Source organism: Simochromis diagramma, unplaced genomic scaffold (genome assembly GCF_900408965.1).
Source record: "Simochromis diagramma unplaced genomic scaffold, fSimDia1.1 OVJJ01000536.1, whole genome shotgun sequence".
Taxonomy (NCBI): Eukaryota; Metazoa; Chordata; class Actinopteri; order Cichliformes; family Cichlidae; genus Simochromis; species Simochromis diagramma.
The window spans coordinates 379,111-404,746 of NW_024387029.1; the positions used below are offsets into that span (position 1 = coordinate 379,111).

Sequence of the window (25,636 nt, forward strand, 5' to 3'; positions counted from 1 at the left end):
GTGTCTGCCAGTAACCTTTTCATCTATGCAGCTGACATACTGAGCTGAACTAGTCTTGACCTCTTGACCCTCTCGCTGGATGTTGTCTCCCTCACTCAGTGACATGTGGGGCACAACACTCCGCACAGTCCACGTCCTGCTTTAAGAAGCAAGGGAAGCCAGCGTTGAGCTGTGAGAGAGCACTAAGCCAAATCCTCCACCATCATCATCATGTTTTCATCCTTGCAGGGGGAGGGAGGGTTGACTACGAGGCAAAGTGGGGGGAGAGACAGACACACACGAGGCCTAGTCGCCACATCTTTTCATGCGGAGAAGCTGAGCCGCTAAACCGTTAGTAACTTCCATTTATTTGCACGAAATATTTACTTAAAATATTCAGCATGTTTTTAAAAAGATTGCATAGTTAGGGGAAGAAGGACTGGGTGATGGGGTGGCTTGTTCTCGGTAGTTTCGCTCTCCTTCGAAGCTTTCGTGGTAACTAGCATGCTAGCCAAGTTACGTAGCTAAGTGTAGTTAGCTTTAGCGATAGGCTTGTTTTGCCAACTTAAACTATGCTTTTCACGCAATTTATTACCAGAGCTTGTTAGCTTTAACGGAAGTGTTAATCGGTCTAATGCCACTTGATTTTGATGTAATACAAGCCACTCTGCTTCTCGGTAGTCACAGACATTGCAAGTTAGCTAGGTTAGTTTACGAGCTTTGGCTAACGTTGGCTAGCGTGGAGAAACGATGGGTTGTTGCCATCTGTCTGGGCTCCATCTCATTTGGTTTGGGGTGTTTTATTCACCTCGTTGAACCCAGATAAGATGAGCAGTGTTTTGGGATCAGCATGCTGCTTATTTGCGGAATATAACACGGGTGTTTCGATCTGTACTGTAAAAGACAATCTTGGCATCAGCTGAGCAGCTGGCTGCTTTAAAACGTCCAGCTGTAACGTTACGTAAAATCACCCAAAATGCATCAAATACGCAAATATTTCTAATGCTAAGCACAGGTAGAATTCACAGCCGTGTAAAGATAGGAGCCACGATAGTTTTGTTTTGCATCTTTATGCCCAAATGGACCCTCTGTGTCACACTCCTGTTTTATACGGTGCTCTTTCTTCTGTTGGAATTTCAGAGCCGTTTTTGGGTTCCCAAAAAAACTCCGGCCCGGGCCTCAGTCCGCGGTCTAGAGTTTGATATCGGGCTGTTAGAGACGGAAGCACGTCGGCTTGTAGCTGTCAGTCAGCCCCTGTGCCCCAACCACCATCATGGGAGACAGCAGAGGTAAGCAAAAGGAAGAACTAATGTGCAAAGATTAATCTTTCAGCACTGCAGACAGGATTATTGTCTAGATGACTTGCATCTGGAAACTAGTGTTAATAATAGATCAATGTTACATTATTATCTGTTGTAAAATCGTAGCTATGAAAGATATGTGGTATGAAGGAACAGAAACTAAAACAAGACTTGCTTAAACATCACAGTGCTAAAGCTTAAACAGATGTGTGTGTGTGTGTGTGTGTGTGTATGGGTGGATGACTGGATGTGTGAAGCGCTTTGGGGTAGGGACTAGTAAAGCGCTATATAAATACAGCCGTTTACCATTTATGTGTTACATCTGACACAGCTAACCAGGTAGAAGTTTGGGGGTTTTTTTTTTTTTGTTTTTTTTTAAATAAATCAGTGTGTGGTGTCCAAAATATCATCTGACATTCTTCTAAAAGTAAGTAGGTTTTAATAATTGTTTTACTGTTAAAAATAAAATCTCCCATTTGATTGAATCGGTGTTCAACTTGCCGGTTCTAATGTAGGAATGTAAAAACATGTCAAAGCTAAAAAATAAATTATGTATATAATTCAAGGTGAGGCAATCATAAAGTTGTTACTGTGCTAAAAAGAAGGCACTCTTCACTCTTTGATTCTGTTTTTCATTAACCTCGATCCAAAACGTTTCAGACTATCAGCACTTTGAACCTTTATTCCCAAGCCAGGAAAGTAATAACAACTCGTGCCAGTGATGGGGATTTATTTATTTATTTTCCCCTGAAATACATGGACAGCTGAGAAAGTATGCACCACTTAAAATTAAACACACACACAAATCTGAGTAATGTAAGGCACAATTCGTTGACTTTGTTGATTTGTTTTTGAGATAACTGTTTTCTTCCTGGCCTGCAGTAGATGATTTGTGAGACAACGTGATTCCCTGATTTTTGTTCCTGGGGGGAAAAAGGGGGGGGGGGTGATTACATCAGACGGCAGCCAGTACATCGCCCACAGCAGCAAGAATGCAGCACAGCCAGCTGTAGAAGGGACCGACTAGTTTAAGGAATGATGATGGGGAAGAACACAATTTACATATTATTTCCAACAATATTTTATGTCATTGTTTTTTTTTTAAATAAATCTGATTGAAATTGCACAGTCAAATAGGGTCTTCAGACAAATGAAGTACATTTATTCATATTAATATTCATATTTTTCACATATTGCACCAATAACATAGAACAAACACACATTTCTGCTAAAACTCATGCAAATTGCTGTAGTAAGAAAATTTTTATTTCCTTTAGAAATGTAAGGAATAACTACTGAGTTCGATTTGACTTAATTTCGCCCTAAAGTCAATGTTAAAAGCAAAGAGAAATTTATATCACCTCATCTATGATAACACAGGTATCTTTACGTATATAGAAATGGCATATCCTCCCGAGAACCAAAGAAAAAAAGTATCTTTCAGTTTAATGTTTTTTTTTATAATTTCCTGCCTCTATGGAGCTAAAAGAGGCCACCCAGTCACATGAGATATCACTGGAAAGGTCAGGATGTCCTAAATTGAGCACATCAGGACTTAGTAGGGTAGCTTTAGTAAGTCAAAAGATATATAGACCAAAAACAAATTTCCATTACAGAGGACATAAATGAATAGGCTGGGTCTCAGGAGGACATCATGATATAATTAAATGAGATGAGCCTGGGCACATCTGTTGTACGAGTAGGAGCCCCGTGTCTGCATCCAATGATAATTTACCGCTCAAAAAAGGAGCGTCTTCAGCAAGCTCCAACAAAGCACAGTGCTTTGCAAATTATGCAGGGAAGCTGTTCCTGATAACCGTGGAAACCACTTGAGGCCGAAACAAACTGTTGAATGCAACCAAGCTGTGAAGGAGTCGATCCTACCTGCTGGTGACGTGTGACCCAAATGTAAACAAGTGACTCAACTGAGCTTTGCTGGGGCACTGATCCTTGCACTCCATATGACAGGAAGAGCAAACGGTGGATGGACATTACTGATGGGGTTGCATGGTTGTAAAGCAGCTTATAAAAAAGCTTGATCCACGTTGCAACATCCCTTGTAGAAATAATGTTTTTAGTTTTGTCATGTGACAATATTGTGGAGCTCCTGATGACTTAAAGGCTTAAGTTACTTTAGGTATTGTTGAACTAAAGTGTTAAGCAGTTGTTTTATATTTTCTTAGTGTAAGCTCTCACGTAATGCAGTTTGTTTTCCATACTTTTCACACACATCTAACTGATGAAACATCACAGAGAAAGCCATCCATAGACTTAGGCGTTTTTGCTGTGTACTGTTATTATGAATAATGAAATTTACTGTATTGTTCATCTTGCTGTCTCTTATCAGATTCCCACAGCCCAGACAGTTCGTCTGTGTCCTCCCCACCTTCGGGCCAGCGCTCCCCTCCGCTGGTTCCCTCAGCTGCAGCTTCCATGACCTCCCTTCCTCCCATCACCACTGCCGGGGTCAATAGCCCCATCAGCAGCATTGGTTCCCCCTTTTCTGTTATCAGCTCTTCGCTGGGGTCTCCCTGCCTACCTGGCACACCGTCAGTGGGTTACGGCCCAATTAGCAGCCCCCAGGTGACAGTTTGCTTTGTTTAGTATGGTTCAGTACATGTGGATGTATCCGTCATTTTGTAGGATTTAGAGCTTGCTACAGCTAAAGTGATGGCTAAACCAACTTTACTCTGTAAATCAGTATCATTCAAAATATTTCACGTTGTATATGCTCAACATTAAACACAAAGTATTCCAAAAATGCTGTTTTTGCTTTAGTGTTTCTTTGATATCAGAAATGTTTGTTCTTTGTTATGAGCCCATTTATATTGTTTTCTGTTTTTTGTTATTTACATGGAAGATTCTAATAGCTGTCTGTTTTCAAACATTTGGCAGAGAGAGAGAGAAGAGTAAGTAGGTTAAAAATTAGGTGCAAAGGGCCCATGTTTCATTTTCAGTGTCCTCTAAAGTTTATAGTGCAGTCTAGATCGTAATATTAAACACAGTCTTTGGATTCTTACAGAGATGAAAAGGGAATAGTGAATAATGTATCATTAAAAAGCCTGGTTGTCATTGCATTTTGCATCTTTTCTGTTGCTTTCTCAGATCAACTCAACAGTGTCGATGTCGGGGCTTCATGCAGTGAGCAGCTCCGATGATGTGAAACCTCCACTGGGCTTGAAACAGCTGTCATCTCACAGCCCTGGGCCGATGCTTTCCCAGAAACGTCTTTGTTCCATCTGTGGAGATAGATCCTCTGGTGAGTAGACTTCTAAAATACAGCTACTTTCTTTGTGTTGCCTCTGAGTTATTTTCATCTATGATTAAAAGCAATTATTCCCTTTTCTCTTAGGTAAGCATTATGGAGTCTACAGCTGTGAGGGCTGCAAAGGTTTCTTCAAAAGAACTGTGCGAAAAGACTTGACCTACACCTGTCGGGACAATAAAGACTGTATTGTGGATAAGAGACAGAGGAATCGCTGCCAGTACTGCCGCTATCAGAAGTGCCTGGCCATGGGCATGAAGAGAGAAGGTGAGCCAGCAGGAAAAGGCCTTGTAATCGGCTTGTTCTAAATCTTCTCTGTGTTATTCCTGTTTATCCAAACAAGTTTAGGTTAAATACACAAAGAGCCAAATATTCACACACAACATACTTTCTGCATCCTTTACAACTTGCAGTGTCCTAAAATCCATTATAAAATCACCAATTTCTTTTTTTTTTTTTTTTTTTTTTTAAAGGTTTAAAAGGTTTTTTACTGTTAATAGTTGGACAAGAGTGTTGCTGATTTAGCTTTGCAATCTATTCTTGTATAACAAAAGGCCAAGAGTAATGTCCTCAAAGGCGCTTTCAATTGGCCCAGTGTTGTGTTTCGGCCTTGGTGCCTTTGCTGCAGGAACCAGCATCTAAATTAAGTTCCATTTTAAACTTCCAAAAAAGTCCCTGCCTTGTACTTGTGAAAATGTAATGGGTGGGGTTTGCAGCAGTGATCATTTCTGACTGGTGGAGTAGCCAACATGAAGCAATTGAGCCAGCCCCTCACAGTCACACTGCGCAATAGTTTGTAAAAATCAGTTTGGTTACTTTAAAGTATGCCACAGAAATCTTTGGTTACTGTTTGTAAACACAGCATTGAATCTTGGCCCCTAATGTCCCCATTCAAAGGGTGAGAGAGAGAAATGGAGAGCAGCTTCAGTGAGCCGAGGCACGAGTGAAGGAACGGAGAGTGAAAACAAAGAAGTGAAAAGAGGAAATAAACATTTTTCTGAAATACAAATAAATAAGCTCACATCTCGGTACAACCCTGCTCAAAACTGGTGCTTTGCCAGATTTTGTGTGAAGTTATCAAAGTGCGCATTTCTTCCATTGTGGTTGCTCTGCTGTGTTTTTGTGTGCATTGTAGCTCAGTCTGACACAGCCTGAACACTACCTCAGACTTCATGCCTTGTTAACAGTTATTAAACAATAACAATGTTAAAATGGATGACATGGCAATTAGCACGAAACATCAAACGCCATTCAGAATTCTCACTGCTGTCCTTAAGAAACCTTTACAAACATCTACTAATCTGTATCTTGCCTTGTACAAGTGTCTTAACACTGAAAGTTACGTTATATCCATTTCAAGCCGGCCCATCTGAGATTATCTGCTGCTAAGCGTCTTAGAGTTGAGCAGTGTAAGTAAGCTAACCATATTGCACCCTGTGCTTTCTCGTGTCCTATTATTAGATTAGCACTGAATTCCTTAGCGTTGTACAATGCAAATTTTATGAACATTGATAATGACTTAATGCAAGTTAAATGTAAGGTATGTCACCACTGTTGTTGCTGATATTGTCACTGTGGTTGTGGAGTATTAAGACAGCACAGATTTAGGAATATTCGAGGCAGCATGCTTTCTGTGGGACCTAATGTCTGCATAATCTGCAGTTTCTGCAGCCTAACTCTGAGCCTAATTTTTTAACTTTACCCAACATTTTAAGAGCTATGATATACTATCCATCCGTCTTCATCCGCTTTATCCGAGGCCGGGTCGCGGCCTAAGCAGAGAGGCCCAGACCTCCCTCTCCCCAGCCACCTCCTCCAGCTTATCCGGGGGAACACCAAGGCGTTCCCAGGCCAGCCGAGAGATGATATACCATAAAAATAAAATTAAACACATCTGCTTTCAAATATTCTTCCTTTAATTAAAGCTGTTTTCACACGTTAGCACTACTCCATGTGGTTTAGGGTGAGAAAGCTGCTTAGTGTGTTCAGTAGGCAGCACTAATGACATCATTTCAGTAGAGGTAAATCTTCTGGACTATGTACCGGAGTTATTTGCACATCACCACAGGCCACCTTTTTACAAGGGAAGTGGCAAGCTAACGACAGTGAGTCACGCGCACTGTGTTTGTGGTTTGTGCTGTGAAATAACAATATAGAGAAGTTGAGGGCTGCAATACATGTGTAAAAACTATTTAAAAACACACTTCTGTCTTAATCTGATGACGGTTTAACAAATTGGTCTCGTGCCTGTATAAGAACGCAGGTCAGTTAACAGTAACAGACACGATGGCAACCCCACTAGATCTGTCCAATCAGAGCAATCAAAATGGAAGGCATGCAAAAAATCAGAACCAATTCATATGAGATAACTTTATTGTATATTTTCCTCACCAGTCATAACAACAAAATAAATTATTCTTAACAAGCTTCCATGTGATTCCAGGCATCATTCGGTCGCTGCAAATTTCAGTAAAGCTGCTGGAAATGTTGCTGACGCAAATGTTGTATTTCTATCTGCTACAGCATGATTGTCCGCGTGACACAAATTTCAACATTAGAAGTTATACGCAAAGCTTTGTGTAGCTGTCAGCGCTCCTTCTAATTTGAATAGAAGTAACTACTCTTCCTCTGTCTGCAGCTGTCTGCATGTACTTCTGCAAGGGAGTGTAATCTCTGCCTGACACTCAGATTAGAGAGCTAATCTCAAATCGTGCTGATTATGGAAAAGACTTGTATCTTAAAGGGACTGTAATGATCTCTTAAATTATATGCAACTTCCTCTGCTTTCTATTCTTGCCTGTTAAATGTTACAAATCATCCAAATCTAATTGATGAGCTTGATAAAGCAGCAATGCTACATATTCCATGACTGAAAAGGCTTTAATATGTGTACGATGGAGGATAGAAAGAGCGAGTAAAGAGTGGTAGAGAGGGAGATGGGGGTGGGTAAGCCTTGTAAACACTAACCCCTTTCCCCCTCTCTTCCTCTTTTTGTTTCCTCTCGATCTCTCTCCCCCACCCTCCTTCTGTAGTGGCCAAGATGAACGACAGATGTAAGGAGAAGAGGGAGGGAGGGGTGTGTGTCTGTGCCTGTATGAGTGAGCAGGAAGCAGAGATATTACATTGCCTATCAATTAGGAGCAGCTAGTTTAAAATATTTTTCCACTGTTTCTTGCCAGTGCTGAGAGGAGGACCAGTGCCAGCCTTGAATTACTTCCCCATGTGTTTTTAACCTTCATGGTTACAGGGAAAGTTTGCTGAGTATGCCCACTCGTTCAGTCATCGTTACACTAGTTTAAGTTACCTATTCTTTGCTCTTAACCAGGTGCAGCCCAGTAGAGTCACACTTACAGAAGAGGTCCGTTCAACCGTGTGGAAACATTTATTTAAGAATAAACTGATGCTTGGTAGTACCGTAGTAAGAATACTGTGAGGATACGTATCCAGATTCTTTTAATTAGCCAACCAGCTGTTGTCTTGCACTGCAGACAGACGCCATCTTCACTGTCTCATACTGGAGCTGGCACTGGTAGTCCCGGTTCTGTTCTGTTCTGCTCTGCCGCCTTAGTGGGCTAGCCGTAGTGGCAGATAACCAGTCCTCCACCTGCTGCGGTTTCTGGTTTCAGTAGCCTTCCAGCTCACTGCAGATCTCCCAGCAAGCAGAACCAGAACTACTGTCGCCAGCTTTAGTCCAGGATGGTGGACAAGAGAATCACTGGAGTGGCAGCTGAATGGCTTTAGGACTGCCACAACAGCAACAGGTTGTCAGCTTGTACACTTATGAAACAGGCTTTATTTAAAAAAAAAAAAAATCATATTACAAAATTTAGGTCAATGGCATAAATCTGGTACTTTAAACAAACCAAAGCGGCCAAGTCACATAATCTGCATCTGCTGATGTCTGTAGGATATCAGACTGTCAAAACATTTGACTGTAAATCATTTGTAACGGACTATGAATTTGATTATTTTAACGTAATTGTGCATTTATTTCTTTTAAAAAAAATCTGGTTACTGTGTATATTAAAAAACTCCCACAGAAATAGGTCATCTAAAGTGAATATAAAACCATATTTTTATTAAACACAGCTTTTTAATACCCCATGAAAAGGGAAAGTAGAGTTCATGCATTTATATTGATTGCATTTACATGGGTGCTGTCTGCAATAACTAGATTGCTTGAACTTTATGAAAATAGAAACCTAGTTTTATTACAGCAGGGATTTAATAGTTCCAAAAACTTTGTTCCAGCCATTAACTGTTAATTGCCTGGAATTGGAATTCAATCTAGGAAAAAGCGCTTACACTCCGAGTTTGATTTCACTGTAATTTCTTCCTTATTGTCTATAAAATGGTTTGTTAATAATTTATGTGGTATGTCTTAATTGGTCTATTTCTGCCTTAGTTGTGGACCTGAAAGAAGTATGAAAGACAGTATGAGAGACTTTTTATGAACTGTGTATACATGTGCCTCTCTCTCCCTGCTGTTTGTTTCTTTTCATATTTCAAAATTCATTTGAATCTTTCTGCTTCTTTCCTTTTGTATGCTCACCTCTTCCTACACCAATCTTTATCCCTCATTGTTCACACATTATCTGTTAATCTCCTTTTCTGCATCTCTCACTTTATTTACCTTGGCTCATTCTTTGTTTATTCTTGTTCTCCACATTTGCCTGCCTACCCAATTCATTTGCTTTCTCGGCCATTCCTCTGCTTGTGTACTTTTCCTCCTCTCATAATAACATACATTCACTCATTTTACCCACCCACATTTTTTTCTCCTTTCTGCTCTTCCTACTTTTTCCTCCCTTCCAACCTTCTTGCCTTTTATTGTTTTCCCCTGTGTTCCTCTCTCCCTTGTCCTGCAGCTGTCCAAGAGGAGCGGCAGAGGAACAAGGATAGAGATGGTGACGTGGAGTCGACCAGTGCAGTCAACGAGGAGATGCCAGTAGAGAAGATTTTGGAAGCAGAGATGGCCGTAGAGCAGAAGACAGAGCTGCATGCAGATGGAAGTTCAGGCGGCAGCTCTGTGAGTAGCCTGGGGGTGGAAATAAACCCTTTAGATGTTTTTAACAATAGAAATAATTATCAAAGGAAGTCTGAGTTTAAACAAACTGTATTGCAGTTACACGTTTGTGTTTCTTGAGCTTTGCGTGATACAGTTACTGTTAGACGTCAGATTAGTTTTAATATTATTCACAGGCACATAGTAATGCATTAAAGCTGCAATGAAATCACTACCACTAATACTATAAATCTGCTTATTTCAGCCCAACGATCCAGTCACCAACATCTGCCAGGCAGCAGACAAGCAGCTCTTCACGCTGGTGGAGTGGGCCAAGAGGATCCCTCATTTCTCAGAGCTGCCCCTGGATGACCAGGTCATCTTGCTACGTGCAGGTAAGTCAGACTGATTTGATCCGGTTTAATGACACAGATGAGATTCTACTGGTTTTACTCTTAGTTAAAACTATCATGATATACTCCAACAGTTTTAAAAGTGCACAAATAACAGGGCGGTTGTTGCAAACAATGAACATTTTTTTTGTGGTTCTTTGTAACAATGGCATTACAGTTTGATCTTCACCATGCATGGATTGATATAAAGTACACCATATGGTCTATCCATCAAAATGTAAACATTTTAATCTTACATAATCTTTAGTTCTCAGGATTTATATTCTGCTGTAACCCGATCTTAAAACTTCCAGTGAGCTTTTAGCCTCACTTGTGCATCAAAGAAGAATGCAAACATCACTTTTGCTTATCAAAGAAATTCAGGACACAATTTAACAATGTTAAGTTTAACTCTTTGATGTTATTTTGATTTCATTATTTTGGTTTTCAAGATCCATTGTTACGTCTTGTAAATAAATTGCACACTGTGTCAGTAAAGATTTTCAACTTGAATAATTATTTCATCAATCATGTTTCGTTTAAGTGTTCCCATATTTATTTACTTATTTATTTATTTATTGAGCAGTATATTTGATGCAGTTATTACAACAGCAGCCACTACAGCCAAGAAAAGCTAAGCATAAACTTGCACACTATTTTTGCAAGGGTATTTGGCATTTTCTGCTTTTTGTGCTTTGTGAAGTAAATTTGGGTAATCTCTTGTTTCTGACGGGTTGTCACATTGAATGGATCAGTGTCTTTGATTTTGCACACATTTAATGATGAGTGTTCTGCCTGATCTCTCCCATTTTTCTGGGCTTTGCAGGAGCACAGTGGCTTGTGACCCACTGAGGCTGGGTTTGTGTGTCTTAGTCTTGAACTGGGGATCTGTCTCATGTATTAGCCACTGCAGTTTAATGTATTTGTTTTTTAAACATGAAATAATCCTCATTAAAGATACTGAGACACCAACTTTTCAACAGGCTGGAATGAGCTCCTGATTGCATCGTTCTCCCATCGCTCCATCTCGGTGAAGGACGGGATTTTACTTGCCACAGGCCTGCATGTCCACAGGAACAGTGCCCACAGTGCAGGTGTTGGAGCTATCTTTGACAGGTAATGCCACAATGTATGGAAACACAAACGGTGCAACTCTGACGTACAAACAACATTTGGGACTCTCTGCAGCTTTAAGGAGAAGAAGGCATGAAACCAAAACATTGTGTTCACTAGAGGGTTTTAGCTTTGTTATATAAGTGCATTTTCAGAAGCCGTTCTACTTTGAATCTCAAGTGTACTACGTCTACATGTATGCAGTATAAAATCATGTACTACATAGTAAAATAAGTGGATCCTGGAAAGCCAAAATGAAATCCCTTTTGGTTTCTCTGGATAGTGAACAAGAATCGAGGTTACAGTGTTCATCTTTGGCTGGCTGCAGCTGCTGTGTTCTGCATTGGCTGTAATTGGCTGAGAGACTTTGCTTCTGTAGTGCTGCCTGTAGGATCACAGCGCATGCCAGGGAGGCTGGTGACTAATACTTAGCAATAGGCATGCATGCAAACTCCTGCACACTCAGTGGCATATCACTCATTGTATAATCTGGTAATGTGGTAATGGCTGGCAAATGTACAATCTTATGTGCAAATATGAAATGGAAATGTCTTTAAAAATATGTGACTATAATTTAATTACTGTGCAGAATGTTTTAGAGGCCGTAAGTATGTTAAAAGGTGTTAAATCTTCCCTTTTTTATTATCCCCCCACACACACACACACAGTTTCAGTACGACTGGCTTAACATGCATAAACAGATTTAATTATAAGTTAAAGATGTCAAACTTTATGTTCTTTGAATTATCGTGCTTTAATATGGATGCAGATATACAAACGGACACTTCTGGCACATTTATAAATGATTAAAGTTCTGGTGCAAACTCCAGTGTGTCTACAAGAAACCATCAGATCACGATCCACGTAGCGTTTATGACCGCAGGCCAAAGATTGAAAAGTTGCCAGCTTCATGAAGGAGGTATATTTCCCCGACTGACCGCCAAGTCGCACCCCAGGCATGTGTGGCTGCGCTGAGCGGGGGTTTTCCCCTCATAGCCGAGAGGTTTGCTGGACGAGGACCCAGAACAAAATGGTGCACTGTTTGTTTGCAGTTGATGCATTAGAAACTTTTCAATTTACTCACATAATTGTGGCCAAAACTATTCATTACTACATACGTGGCCTCTCTAGTCTTCTGCATTATTTCAGCTTCCATCATTTAATACTTAGGTAAGGTGAAATAACGTGTTTTATGTCATGATGGGATGTCAGACGGCTTTTGCCTCGATTTTAAAAAACAGTACGCGTATTGCAGCTCTTGGTTAATCTTATCTAAAGTTTTGGCTTGATCACAGTGTTTTAATTCACAGTAGTTGCACATTAATAGATTACTAATTTGCTACAAATGGTTAATCCTGGCTTCAAATCCAGTTTAGTTCAAATCATGCTGGGCTTGTTGCAAATGGCTCAAAGGTCATTTTCTCATAGCACTGCTCTCTACTAGCAGCAGGCTTCTGTTTCCGCTTGGCATCAGCATCTGTTTGAGTCTACTGAACCATATTTTATGAAAGAGGATGTGGATATTTCTTTGTAACACATTACTCGCTGTAGACGTTTTGCTTTAATGGCCCTGAAGTGCAAAATACCACAAGCTCTTTAAAAAAAAAAGAAAGAAAAGAAACTCCACACACAAAACTCAAACTGAAAAACACATCATTTAACTACACGAACTAACGGACAAATTTCAGCAAACACAAAAGCTGAGCAGGTCCAGATTAATACGATGTAGGTTTAAAAGATGTAAGTCTTAATAGTACCATGACTCTGGTGTCTTATTTTGAAAGGTACCATCTTTCTTTTGAGTTTGGACAGGCAGAAAGTAAATCGATTATTGCACATCCTTTCCTGTTTGCTTCCCTGGTCAATGACCCTTTCCTAGAACAAGCAGACCCAGTCCTTGCCTAGCAGTGTTTCATTCAGTTGAATACTAAATCATGGTCATTGCTGACCTCATTCAAAGAAGCTACTGAACAGTTAAATTTAGTATATTATTATGCTGCTACTGACTAGATGGCCAAGAGGAAAGATGACGCAATGAGCACACACACAGAAAAGAAGCACACAGTGACCCTTTGCCTACATACGCTCCACATTTATGTGAAAATAAATCGATGACAAAGGTAGAAAGCATCTCTGCTTTACTTTGTTGTTGTGTTTGTGCTGTTTTAAATGTGTTTTCTGTTTACCGATGTTTTATTTTCCTTTTTTGTGTGTGGTTAATTTGTTGTCCTAAATGTTGTATCCTGTTCGTCAAGCCTCTGTTCTTCATCCAACAGACACAGTTCAGTGACATTTACTCAGGTTACTTTGCAGATCTGTTAACATTTAGCTAGAAAAATCATTTAAACGTTGAAGGGCCCTTTCTGTAAGATGTTTTTCTGCTGTCCTGCATTTGGCTCATAAAATCTGTTACAGCCTGTGCTTGTTTTAATACATGTGCAAATCATTGAATACTATATACACACTATAATGTAATAAAGCACATCACATTTCTACCAGAGGTCCACATTTAGCAACATGTAACAGTACATGCACAATAAATTTTCAAATAAAGCAAACCTTAAACCAGACATCGCATTTAATACAACCATGTCACATCACATGTAAGCGTGGACTACCTGTGCACTACCTGTACAGCTGAAGGGCTCAGAACAGAAAGTACTGTACTGTAACTGTGTAATGACATTGTAATAACACATTGTGATTGAATACACAGGGCGCACAATGCCGAGGTTGGGGCCATATTTGACAGGTAATTACCCCACTACACAAACACTTTCCTTGAACCCCTCCTCTTTAAGTCTACCTTAAAACAAACAAACAAACGACGTGGAAACGTTGATGCTGTCAGACTTTCCTGCAGCCTTACAGCTGCAAGCCAGGTTCTTACAACAGGATACAAGTCTGAACATCACCTACTAAAATTGTAAATGATCGGCGTACTGTCAGACACCATGTGTTGTTTGTGGCTTCGAATGCATCCTGTCACTGAATGTTTTGCACTTTGGCACTTCATTTTCTTAGAACATAAAGTATATTTAGGTTAGACGACTGCAGAGTGAAACTAAATGTGTGGACTGCCTTTGTGAACAGCAAATACTGTATACCTAAGTCCTCGGTTAAAGTTTAGAGCCCCTAATTTATAGTGGAGGTGGTGTTGGCTGTCATCAGATGGGAAATACCCGTAGTATAAAAATAATGACACGTACTCTGGGTGTACCCCATAAATTACTCCTCATTTCCTCCACTTTCTCAAGTAAAAAGGGGGGGGGGGGGCATTTATCCAGAGCGCTGCCGTGCATAAAACAATTGATTTGGCAGTGCATCGTAATGTTGGTTAAGGTGGTGTCTGTTTAACAAAAACAACCCTGTCATTAAAAACAGATGTTCGTTTCTGATCAAGGATGATGGAGAAGCAAATAAGCAGTCTCTAACAGTCATCACTTCTTCCCCTACTCTATAATTGTATCCCATTCCTCTTTCACTCAGTTCGTTTGCCTGGAGGGGAAACGCTTAATAGTTTAGATTGCAAAACGCAACATCTACTAAAGATTGATAAATGCATTGAATGAAATGTTTGAAAATGTTGTTATTGTGACATTTTCATGTTTAGGCGGTGTTTTTGTTAGTTGTTTGCATTTATTCATGCAGTTGTGAAAAATTAAAAATAGCCATTCTACTTTTAATTTTAAGAAATGATTTTAAAAGTGAGCATTTCATCAAAATGCTGGTGACAGTCCTAGAAAAGTAGTTTTTTTTTTTTTTTTAAACCTTAAATTATGTTAAAAGGATTACTGTTAGGAATTACAGGGGATTATTTCCACCTCGGTCTCTGTGCAGCTCCTCAGTCCATCCACTGCCTGAAACGAGCCGTTTTACCTCCTCTCACTGGTTGTGCCTTTCAAACAGGAGGCTTTAACAGCAGATGGGTGGGTCTGCTGTCCCCACAGCCACAGCTTTGTACTTGAAATGAAGAGTTAAAAAAGAAAAAAAAACTGTTTAACAGAGACAACAACAGGATATGTTCCCTTCACTAAATACATTTTGGGTTTATTCTCAAAAGCTTTGGTCCAAATTATGTGTCTGTGTTTGGTAAATGAAAAATATTTTTCTGACCCGAGTGTCTCTGCTCCATGAGCAGTTGAGGGAAAGACACAAATTAAAGTTTTAAACTAAACAAGAAATTACTAAAAACATTTTTATCTCCAGTCATTGTAGATTTTGACATTTGCCAGCCATTTTCATGACAGGACAGATTCAGTCACCGGTGCAGCTGCAGAACCAGCAGTGTTCAGCCATGGCCTAACTTACAGTCATTATATTAATAAGTAACCATAAATAGCAGTGGTTTTGCCATCTGGTCTCTCTGTTTCACTTAATATTGTCTTTTTCTCATGTATTTTCTCCTATTTTTATCGATTCCCCCTCTTTTTTATTCTTCACTGGCACAATCCTTTCTTTTTTTTCTCCCCTTCTCTCTCCCGGCTTTTTCCTACTGTCTCCATTTGGGACTTCTCTCTTTGCATATCTCTTGTCCTCTCTTCAGGGTTTTGACAGAGCTTGTTAGTAAAATGAGAGACATGCAAATGGACAAGACAGAGCTGGGCTGCCTTCGAGCAATCATTCTCTTCAATCCAGGTACATGGGCAGGTGCAATGTTGAAAATCATGTGAAAGTGTCATTGGGAAAACTAAAATTAAACAGACTCATTAATGTCTGGAAAACTGAAGAAATTTTAAACTGTTGAAGTAATGAAAATATCCTGTTTTTACCTGAAGATGCTAAGGGTTTGTCCAACTCCAGTGAGGTGGAGCTCCTAAGAGAGAGGGTGTACGCATCTCTGGAGTCTTACTGCAAACAGAAATATCCCGATCAGCAGGGAAGGTAAGATATTGCACATGTGACTACAGACGAGAGGTGAAGTCACTGTGGGCTCTGCTTAAATCCACTGACTTTGTTAAAATGAAACAACAATTTATAATTCATTTTTTTAGTTTAGTTGTATGAGATAACTCGGATTGGTATAAAGTAGTCGTATTGCTGATATCTTGTCACTTGAAACTCAATGCACGAGTGGGGGCAGATTCTGTGTACTATAAGCATAACTTGAGCTGTACACTGTTAGACATCGTGATTATGGACCAGATATTTTATGTATTCCAACTCGTGTTTTCACAAACTGTTAGTTCTGCTTAAATACATTATATTAACAGATTATCCAGGATGCTTTCTTTCTGTAATCTGAAAAATTATTCACAATTTTTCGTGCATTTTAATTGATTTTAAGACATTACCAGGTCAGTGGCCATTTCTCTCCCTCATCGTTCCTCCTGTTATACAGGTTTGCAAAGCTCCTCCTCCGGCTCCCGGCACTGCGCTCCATCGGTCTGAAGTGCCTGGAGCACTTGTTCTTCTTTAAACTGATTGGTGATACGCCCATTGACACCTTCCTGATGGAGATGCTAGAGGCGCCTCACCAGCTCACCTAGAGGAGGAGCCAGCTTTGTTCCGGTCAGGATCCAGTGCACACCAGGATTACCAACACGACCCCTCTGTTGGGTCATTGGCTCTTCTTGTTCTTCCTCACTTAACTGCAGCACCTGCTGGTGGACACACAAAAACACACATTCACCCTGGCTAATTGTCTACACACACACACGCATGCAGATACCTTAAATTGCAACCATGGATTGACCTATGATGTAACTAATACACAGATAATATGGCTGTGAAAATAAGTTTCCTAATACTGAGACACACAGATTTTCACTTGTTTTCCCATATCCAGTTTTCCTCCATAGGGGTTATGACTCAAGGAATACACGCCCTTTTTATCTTATATATACAGTAAATGTCTTAATTTTAAGTTAGCCTTCCGTTTTCCCATCTTCAACTCGCAGTGGGTTTTTGCTTCTGTGTAACTGGTGTACCTCCCCTGTTTTTACTTGGGTTACTGCCAGTTGCACCTCTGCATATTATATCCATCACTAGCCGGTTAGTTATTCATGTTTGATTTGAGCTTGAAATCAGGTGCATAGCATTTCAATCAACTGTCCATCATCAAAAGTTTTTTTTGTTTTGTCAGGAGGTGCCCTGTAATGGACAGGCAGAAACACCCTCCCAACGAGCTCATCCAATCTTGTAAAAATTGAAATGTTTAATGCTTTTTATTCATGCTGAAACTTGTTTAAGTTTCTATTTTGAAGTACTGTACTCATGAAATGAGAGCTTTTTCCAAGGCTTTGAAATCCAGGAAAAAGGGGGCTGGGAGGACTTTGAACAGCCAAACATGGTCCTCCCCGCCCTGGTGCGCACAGTGGGCTTTGTAAGAAGAATGACTTGAATTTATTTTCTTTTTCTTTTCTTTTTAAGTTTTAGTTTATCCTTTTCTCTACTTTGGCAGATGGTTTAAACAGCTTGAGGCTCACAGGAAGTACAGCTTCATGCAAAAAAAAAAAAAGAGTATTCATTTAACTTCCCATTCATTTAACGGCTCCTCTTGCTGGTGGTCATTTTTATGCACTTTTGTGAATTGTAACTGTGTAAATGTTTCTGTTTCCTAGAAATGACCATCTCAGACATCTAAGATGAACTTGAAGGTACTAAGTGTAGGATTTTCTCATTGTTGTGTTATTTTCAAATCCCATGTTGTGATTTGTTATAAAAATTCGGTCACGTCCGGAACAAATAATAATCAGATTGGATGTTGGATTGGATGCTAACCTCTAATATACTGACTATATTACCGTTACTGTCTTGACTCGCAGCACAGCTGAACATCTCCATTTGTTATGGGTTTTTTTGGTTTTTTTAAAAGCAAAAGTATTTTTTTAATCGATTGTGTGTTGAACACAAAAGAGGATGATTTGAATTTCTCCCTGAGCAGTTCTGCATGTAACTGAACGGTCTGTCTAAACTGAGTGGCCTGCAGCTCAGGGAGACTCTTCAGTAAATTAACCCAGCAGTTCTTGTAGTTTGAGAGGCATGCTGTGCTGCACCCATACTCTCTGTTAAAGCAGGGTTTGTGCAATACAAAAAGCAGCAGCTGAGATTTGCATAATTTGTCCATTGGCATAATTTTGCAGCCCACAGCTCGTTATAGATCTCGTGTTGAGGATGGAGATCGGTGAAGATGCCCCCATGTTTACAAAGATCCTCGTGTATGTCATGTTTCTCCTGGAATTAACTTGTGATTATATGTAATGGAAATCCTACACCTACTACCTACTCTTTCAAAACTTTATTCACTGTGTATGGGCTCGGTGCTTGCAACCTTTTGTACAGTAGATGTAAATAATAGAAAAAAATGGAGTCATGTGAAAACAAAGGCCTGTTCACACTTGAGAACGTCAAAGATGTGGCTCCACCAAACAAATTATAAAGCTCTATTTTTAGCTGTTGAATCAACATTGGACTGGATTCCCATGTGACAACCATTAAACCTTCACCATTGAACCTTTTGGAGCCCAGGGCCAAACCACACCTCAATGCTGCTTTCGCACCAACTTCTGCCAATGTTTCCTGTAGTTCTTGGTAATTGGTTGGCTGGATTTTGTTGACAATGGCACTTGACATTTACTGTGATTGAAATTTGTGAGCAACTGAATCTGAGAATTACAGTGAAAAGTCAAATGCAGCTACCACACGATCAGGAGATATTAAAACTATGAATTAAACCGTCTACACGTGCTCAAAGGCGAGCAATACTGGGGTACACATAAAGATTTGCTGCCATTTTTGTTAGTATTTAAAAGAGTGTTGACATTCTGAAGTATATTTAGCCTTCTTTTTAGTCACCACATTGAATAGAAATTAGATACACATTTTGCAGTATCATTCTACAGGGAAGAGGCACAAGTGTCCTCTACCAGGTGCTAAATAACGAATACGGTCTTTTCATTTAAGACTTGCACATTTACATCAATGCAATTACAGTATGCAAGTACACAGACAAATCAGACAGCCGTTCTCCACTCTAGCTTAAAACTGAATCTCCCTCTTGAAGTTTTCTTTTTCATTTTTTTTTTAAGACCCCGGCCTTTATTTTAGTCTCCTTACTTTGGAAAATGAATACCAGCAAAGTGCTTGTACTTGTTGGCTGTGGCTGATAAGGCTCTGTGCTCCACCAGTCACAGCCAGAGTTAGTTTGTTTTGTAATTATAGGAAGCAGTTTGCCTGGTGGAAGCAGTGGAAGTAGCTGTTGAATTTTGGGGTCCGCCAGCTACCAGAATGAGCAAAGAGCTTCCCGCCCTGCAAATAGTCCAAATACTACTTCTCAGAGAGGATCCACGGCCTCCCCCATGTGATGTGGACATAGAGGCTGGCAGTTGACCTGTAAAACAGGTGTTGTGTTTAACATATAAGTTGGTCTAACCTTAGAGTTTGGTTTTGTTTCACTTCTTCTTGTTCCTTGCATACAAACGATCAACTCAACAAAGTAGTCTCCAGATGTCCATTAATTTCCTACATGCAGAGAAAGCTCATTCTCTTATGCACCATTGCTGACTCGTGTTATGTATTAGCAAGCAAAGCGAGATGGTGATAAGCTCATGATTTAGGTGAGATGCACGAGCATCTACCAGCATTCTTGTACTGTATAAGCTGTAGTATGGTCTCAGTGCTTTAGTGACTTGAGGTGGTTCAGATGAAATAATAGAGACTTGAGTGATTCTGCAGCCATTGAGCTTTGAAATCTGTGGTCTGGACACAGGTTTGGTTATCCTGAGACAGTTGGGCTGTGGATTCGGTTTTACCTTAAACAAGCTTTTTTTTTTTTTTTCCTCCGTGTGCCGCTCAGAGAGTATGCCGACTTCAGGATGTGTGATGGTGTGAATAATCTCCTCTTGTGGTTGGTTGATATCCTTGAAACTTTCTCTGCAGGATTTTAGCTTTGGAGCTTCCTCTGTTGAATGTTTAAGCCTGCTGCTACTGCACTGTGTTTATACCTTGGGATGGGAATCATTATACAGCCAGTCACAGTGCTGCAGGGTTCACTAGCTGACATTAAGTACTAGACACACATGCAGAGTTGACTGAACGGACGCCGATTTCTGTTGGTGATTCTTCAAAAGTCAAAATATGCAACTTGTATACTCATTGTGGTTCAACTTGTCATGCAATATATCTGTTGTGTTTCTGGCATTAGTTCATTTTAGCTTAGTCTGTTACATAACTTAATATTAATTGGCAGTAAAATCATTTAGGTATTCCCATCCCTCCATATAACAGCAATGTATTTAAGTTGTGCTATGCTATTTTTTCTTTTTAGATTCCTTTACTTTTTGCTATGAGCTTAGCATTTAGAAGACAATAAACAGAAACAGTAAAACGGCGATACAGTCGTTGCAGGTTTTACGTGCTAAGACGTTTCAAGCTTTCAGGCCGACTGTCCTGGCAAAAGCTGGTGGTTGGGTGTTTTTGTTTTTCAGCTTTTGTTTTAAGGTATGTGTGTATGGAATCCTCTGCAGCTGCGCCTTTTGACTGGCAGAAACTGTAGCTTTGGCTGTGACTTGCTGAGCGCTGTTAAATAAATTAGTTGCGTGAAATAATAAAATGGTGCAGGAAAGGCAGCCAGGCTGGAGGGCTGATGAACTCGCTCATTGGCCCGATCCCTGTCAGTACAGCCCAGCCTCCTTCCTGTACTGCCCCATCTCCACTGCCTTTTTTTTTTTTTTTTTTTTTTAACTTAACATTCAGTCACCCACGTGGGCTGAAAATTGTCGGGCTTTCCATCTGAATGGACTCGGACCGTTTGAAAAGGATGTGAAGCTTATCGTGGGACAAAGTGTTGGAGAGCTATGGCGAAGGGATCCCGTGGTGTGTGTCCCTCTTTGCTTACTTTACTTGACGGCAGAGCTGCGGCGATCTGTGGTCTCCACCGAGGGGCCTCGGGATTGCGCCGCACCGCCAAAAATGTTTGTCGTTGCAACCTTGTGCACTCAAGGCAGACGCATGCTGTGACCTTTTGACTGTGTAGCAGTATTGTTGTCGCCATCTTTGTTACATTTTGAAATGACTCTCTTTTGAGAATAAAGACGTTGATTATAAATATGCTTTTTTTTTTTTCCCCCCCTGCGGGCTGTGACTGAAGATTTGATCACCGTGTCTGATTGGACGTTTTAAACCAGGCGCCAAGGCCCCTCCTGTTTGATCAGTGAGTGCTAAAGAGTGTGCTGTGCAGCCTCAAAACCGCCACCACCTTCACTGGTTTATTTATCACTGCCAAGCTGTTTGCAGCCATTTTTAAATGCAGGGCCACTCAGTCCCCAGCGCTTGTCTGTCATGTCATATGTTGTGATCGTGCAGAATGTGCGCTCACCTCGGCCTGTCTGTGATGCTTACTAACGGGGGCCCTAATAGGAGTTGAATGATAGCACGTGTGGAGAGGGGACGTGCTGGTCACAGGAGAGAGTGGATCAGTGTTGTGGACCCCTCTGGGTGCTCAAGCTGTGGATTGGTGCTTAATAGCCTGAAAAGATCTGCTTTGGTTTATAAAGGAGAGGGGAATGCATCGATGAGTGAAATTAGGATAAGGAACGATTTAAGAGGGCTAGCCTAGCCTAGTCCTGCACCTGCTCTTCTTAAGCTGGGTTTGGTTTGGTATTTTTGCCGCTGGGTGTTACCTGTCTGGCTAAAAGTAGACGTTTGAAAAGCTTTTCAGAGCTTAGATTATGAGGGAGAAAATATGGTTCTAACTTTAGAGAAAACAGTGCATAGCCCACTAAAATGCATAGGTGTGGTGAGCAGGATCTGGTTGCATTAACTTGATAGGAAGGATCAGCTGAACTGGATTTCTCCGCTGAAGGAGAAGGTGGTTGTGTTTGAGGTTGGAGGAACCGCGAAGAGTAGGTCAGAGAGCCGAGGAGGGAGGAGAAGAAGGGCAGGGACTTAAAGAACTCAGATCAGGTGTTCGGTTGTTGATCAAGAAGAAGAGCAGGAAAACTATTTTCCAGTAGATCTAGAATCTTCCTTAATTGTTTACTCTTCACTTTAAAAACTTCACACACAGTTTCTTTGTCTCGTTTCTTGTATCAGTCTTTTCAATCTATGCTATTCATCTTTTGTTTATTACAAAGTATTAAACAAATACGAGAAGTGTAAAATCAGAATGGAAGAATCTGTCACTCGTTATTAATTTCTCTCTTTCTCTTGTGTCTGTTCTTTGTCCTGTTTGTATCTTACTCCATCGTACATGTGGAGCTGATTGACTATTGTGTGCTTTGGGGATTGAAAGAAGAAAAAAAAATATGAAATTTTTTTTTTTCAGTCATTAATTCTGAATCTCGTTTCTGTTTGTTGTATCATGAGTAAAGGTTTTAATACTGTACGAGACGTGTGTGTCTTTTTTTTTTTTAAATCTATAAGATGATAAAAGTTACCAGAGTGCACTCAGTTTCTTTTAAAACACCGACTGACCACAGATGTAAGGGAACGTGCCGCCTCCGCTCCGACTGCCTCGGGAAACGATATCCTCCTCAGTCCAGCAGGACCCCAGGGCCCCGAGTGACCACTGGCACCGCACTCCCATCTTTCCACCTCTAGAGGGAGCACTGACCTTTTTGTCCTGTCCAATTTTCTGCAACCGTGGTAAAATTGCTTTGCGTTTCTTTCCCGGCCTACTTTGCACACCTTGACCAATAAGGATGCAGCAGACCTAAGATCAGAGCATGCTTTGCTGATAGGTTTCACCCGACACTGGTGGCTCTGTTCTCTCTGCTGCATATTTAAATGTTGAGAAAAATGTGGGTGTGAGTTTGTCTCTTAGAGATGTAGCCAGGGGAATGCTCTTTCACTTTTGTGCCACCTCCTTTTTTCTGTCCCCTCCCTCGTCTGACAGTCCATCAAAAAAATCTCCTTTTCCTCCTGACTAAGAGAAGCTTTAGCTCACTATGCAGAACCATCAGGATTTGTTTTAGGTCATGGTCAAAGCAACTTTAATCCTGAATATGTTTATAATCAATAGAAGTTTGCAGGGAGTCAGATAAATCAACTATTTTAGACCACCTGTTTTTTATAAGCCTGTTCAGAAATGCTAGTTATTCATGGGCACTTTTCATACCTGTAACTACTCTCCCTCTGAGGGATCTGTAACATGGGAAACCACACATTACCATAGAAGGATAACAATAATACTGTAGCTGCTTCTGTGTTTTTCAAGATGATTTATGCCAAAGATTACAGATTAGACTGGAGGTTTTTAAAAGCTGAAATATATGGGTCAGATTTTCAGAGTTTGTAACACTTTCCATCACTTCAGAGCAGAGAGGTGGTGAATAAGCTTCAAATCACTAGCTGGTCATGGTTATCCTGACGTGGATAAGTAAACTAAGACAGATTAGAAGGATGCCGAGCGTCACTTTGAATGCTACAGATGTTTGAGCCAAGTGTGCCACTCTGAGCTGCTCCTGAAGTACCACCTGCTGCCAGCAGAGGGCGCTGGCACAATAAGGTGTCTGTTCTGGAGGCTCAGTACAGCCAAGTCAGCAGCCTCTATTTAGAGAAGACCCTATAACCTCTCATCTTGGAGTGGTAGACAGTCAGTTTCCCAGTTTGATCCAGGAATATATTTGTCAAATGATGTTTATTTAGATTCCAAAAAAAGGTTTCCACCTGGTTAGAGTCACTATTTTCCCGTAAAGTTGTATTTTGACACTAAACACAGCATTTTGAAACTTCTGAAACATCACTTTTAGTGAATTAAAATAACAGCATTTAATTATAGCTGACCTTTAGCGTTGCGGTCTGTTTAAGTGTTTTGCAGCTATGCTGTTGCCTGGGCCTTTAACCTTTTCTAAGGCCCATTAGCATCTTCAGAGTTTGCTTTACTTCCTGCCTCACGTTTCCTTCCTCATCACAGTTTTGCCTCTGTTGTCTTGCTTTTCGTCCACTCTCTAATATTGACTGCCTGCATTTTGTCTCACTTTCTTTCTGTCCCCAATCTCCTCCTGGCTCTCCCGCCCTCTCACCCCTCCCCTCTCCTGTCTTCTATTTGAGGCTGAGGGCTGTAGAAAGACACCTTTATGCCAGGGGTCAGATTCCTCCTAATTCCTGCTTAGCGAATGTCAATTTTTCACCGGGTAAATGTTTTTTCCCTGCGCTGAATAAACATGATGTGTTTGAAGTCACTTTTTGTGGATCCCGTGTGGTAGAATACCCCACACATCGTCCTCACACACACACACACCTGAGGAGGACAGAGCTTTATTGAGCCTGTGTGCTCTTTGGAGAGGCAAATATTACGCAGGAGGAGAACATGTCAGTTGTGTTTTCTGCTCACTGTTATTTTCTGTTCGGCCTACACAGTAAAATAAACACTATAATCCCCTTTGAGCTTTTTTACATGTTTTTTGTTGTTTTCTTAAAATCCACCTTAAACTCTTTGTGTATTTTATGCTAAAGCTCCGTTTACTGCAGATCTGTTAAGCATTACTACTAATACTGGTGACTGCAGGGACAAATAATTAGTAGTTTTTGGGGGTTTGCACCAGCATACACACAAAAGCAATGACCCTGTTCTTCCTACACCACAGAACACAAGTAGGAAAAGATCATTTAAAGACATCATCTCTCTATTTATAAGACAAAGTACAAACACTAGTAAACTAGAAGTGGATGAACTACTTTAGAAGCCAGTTAAAGTAAACATGTATTAGTGGGAAAGACTGTATATAGAAATAACATCACCACTGTGACGTCCATTGTTTGATTGACTCCACATCTTGAAGCCCCAGAATCATATTCACTCATGAAAACAGAAAAACACACGTGTCAGATAATCGCACGACAGAGACCTCAAAAAGCCCCAAGAGGCAAATCAAACCAGAAAGTTCCAGTTAACTCTGAGGTGAAGCTTTGCAGAGGAAACAAAACGGTATGCGAGACGATCACCTAAAGATTTCTGAAGCTTTGAGCGTTTACGCCATCAAGATCTTGCGTGCAAAAACTTGGATGTGACGAGATGTGGCAGCTTTGACTGTCTAACCGTGTCTTCGTTAGGTGTGTAGTTTCATATGAAAGACAGTCCTTCATCTAGAACCATGGTGCGACCGCAATTTGAAAAATATACTTAATTTTTAATTCATTATGACCCAGAATTAGTGAGAGAGCCCATAAATGGGAGGGAGAGCAGGTAGTGTACTAATCATAACGTCGATGGTTCGAAACCCTGGCTCCCCTACTCATAGTAACCGTGGGCAAGACGCTGAGCCCCAAGTTGCCCCTGATGCCTTCATCGGGCAGAAGACATTTCTTAAAACAGAACTGGCTTCATTAAACCTTTAAACCTTAAAATTCATCTGTATGCATACAGGTGTCAAGGAGAAGGAAATGTATTTACAGGGACTTAAACCTTCCACCTTTACTTGGATGTTAACAGGTTATTTTCCCTGTTAAAGTTCATTTTAACAGAAAAGTCTGTAACTGTAGTTACTGTCGGAGCCAGCCTCATGTGGCCTTTAGGATGAAGTTTTTAATATGTGCGTGATTCACAGCACATAAAAGAATGAACATGATTAGACGTGGATATTGGCATCTAATGTATTTTGCGGATTTTACTGTGTCCTCTTGTTTATTCACCAACTGT

General features: G+C 40.5%; 1 protein-coding gene across 5 annotated transcripts; it reads left to right on the forward strand.

Moving 5' to 3' along the window:
• The first annotated feature begins 104 nt into the window (after positions 1–104).
• rxrba (retinoid x receptor, beta a) lies at positions 105–22,381 on the forward strand. Of its 5 annotated transcripts, XM_040041188.1 has the most exons (13): positions 105–330; positions 1,120–1,268; positions 3,628–3,863; positions 4,386–4,539; positions 4,633–4,812; positions 7,578–7,598; positions 9,414–9,574; positions 9,816–9,945; positions 10,926–11,058; positions 13,772–13,807; positions 15,602–15,693; positions 15,834–15,939; positions 16,397–22,381. In XM_040041188.1, exons 2-13 carry the CDS (start codon positions 1,253–1,255, stop codon positions 16,542–16,544), a joined length of 1,413 nt encoding a protein of 470 aa, XP_039897122.1. In that variant the 5' UTR covers positions 105–330; positions 1,120–1,252; the 3' UTR covers positions 16,545–22,381. The 5 variants fall into 5 exon arrangements, with proteins under 5 accessions (XP_039897122.1, XP_039897124.1, XP_039897123.1 ...); XM_040041190.1 differs by lacking the exon at positions 13,772–13,807 and having other exon boundaries at positions 106–330; XM_040041189.1 differs by lacking the exon at positions 7,578–7,598 and having other exon boundaries at positions 107–330.
• The last annotated feature ends 3,255 nt before the right edge of the window (positions 22,382–25,636 follow it).

Bases quoted from the DNA above. Each gene is read 5' to 3' on its own strand.
- rxrba (XM_040041188.1), top strand. The intron at 7,599-9,413 runs GTAAGGAGAAGA...CTTGTCCTGCAG, and splicing joins GGCCAAGATGAACGACAGAT to CTGTCCAAGAGGAGCGGCAG. The intron at 15,694-15,833 runs GTACATGGGCAG...TTTTACCTGAAG, and splicing joins AATCATTCTCTTCAATCCAG to ATGCTAAGGGTTTGTCCAAC.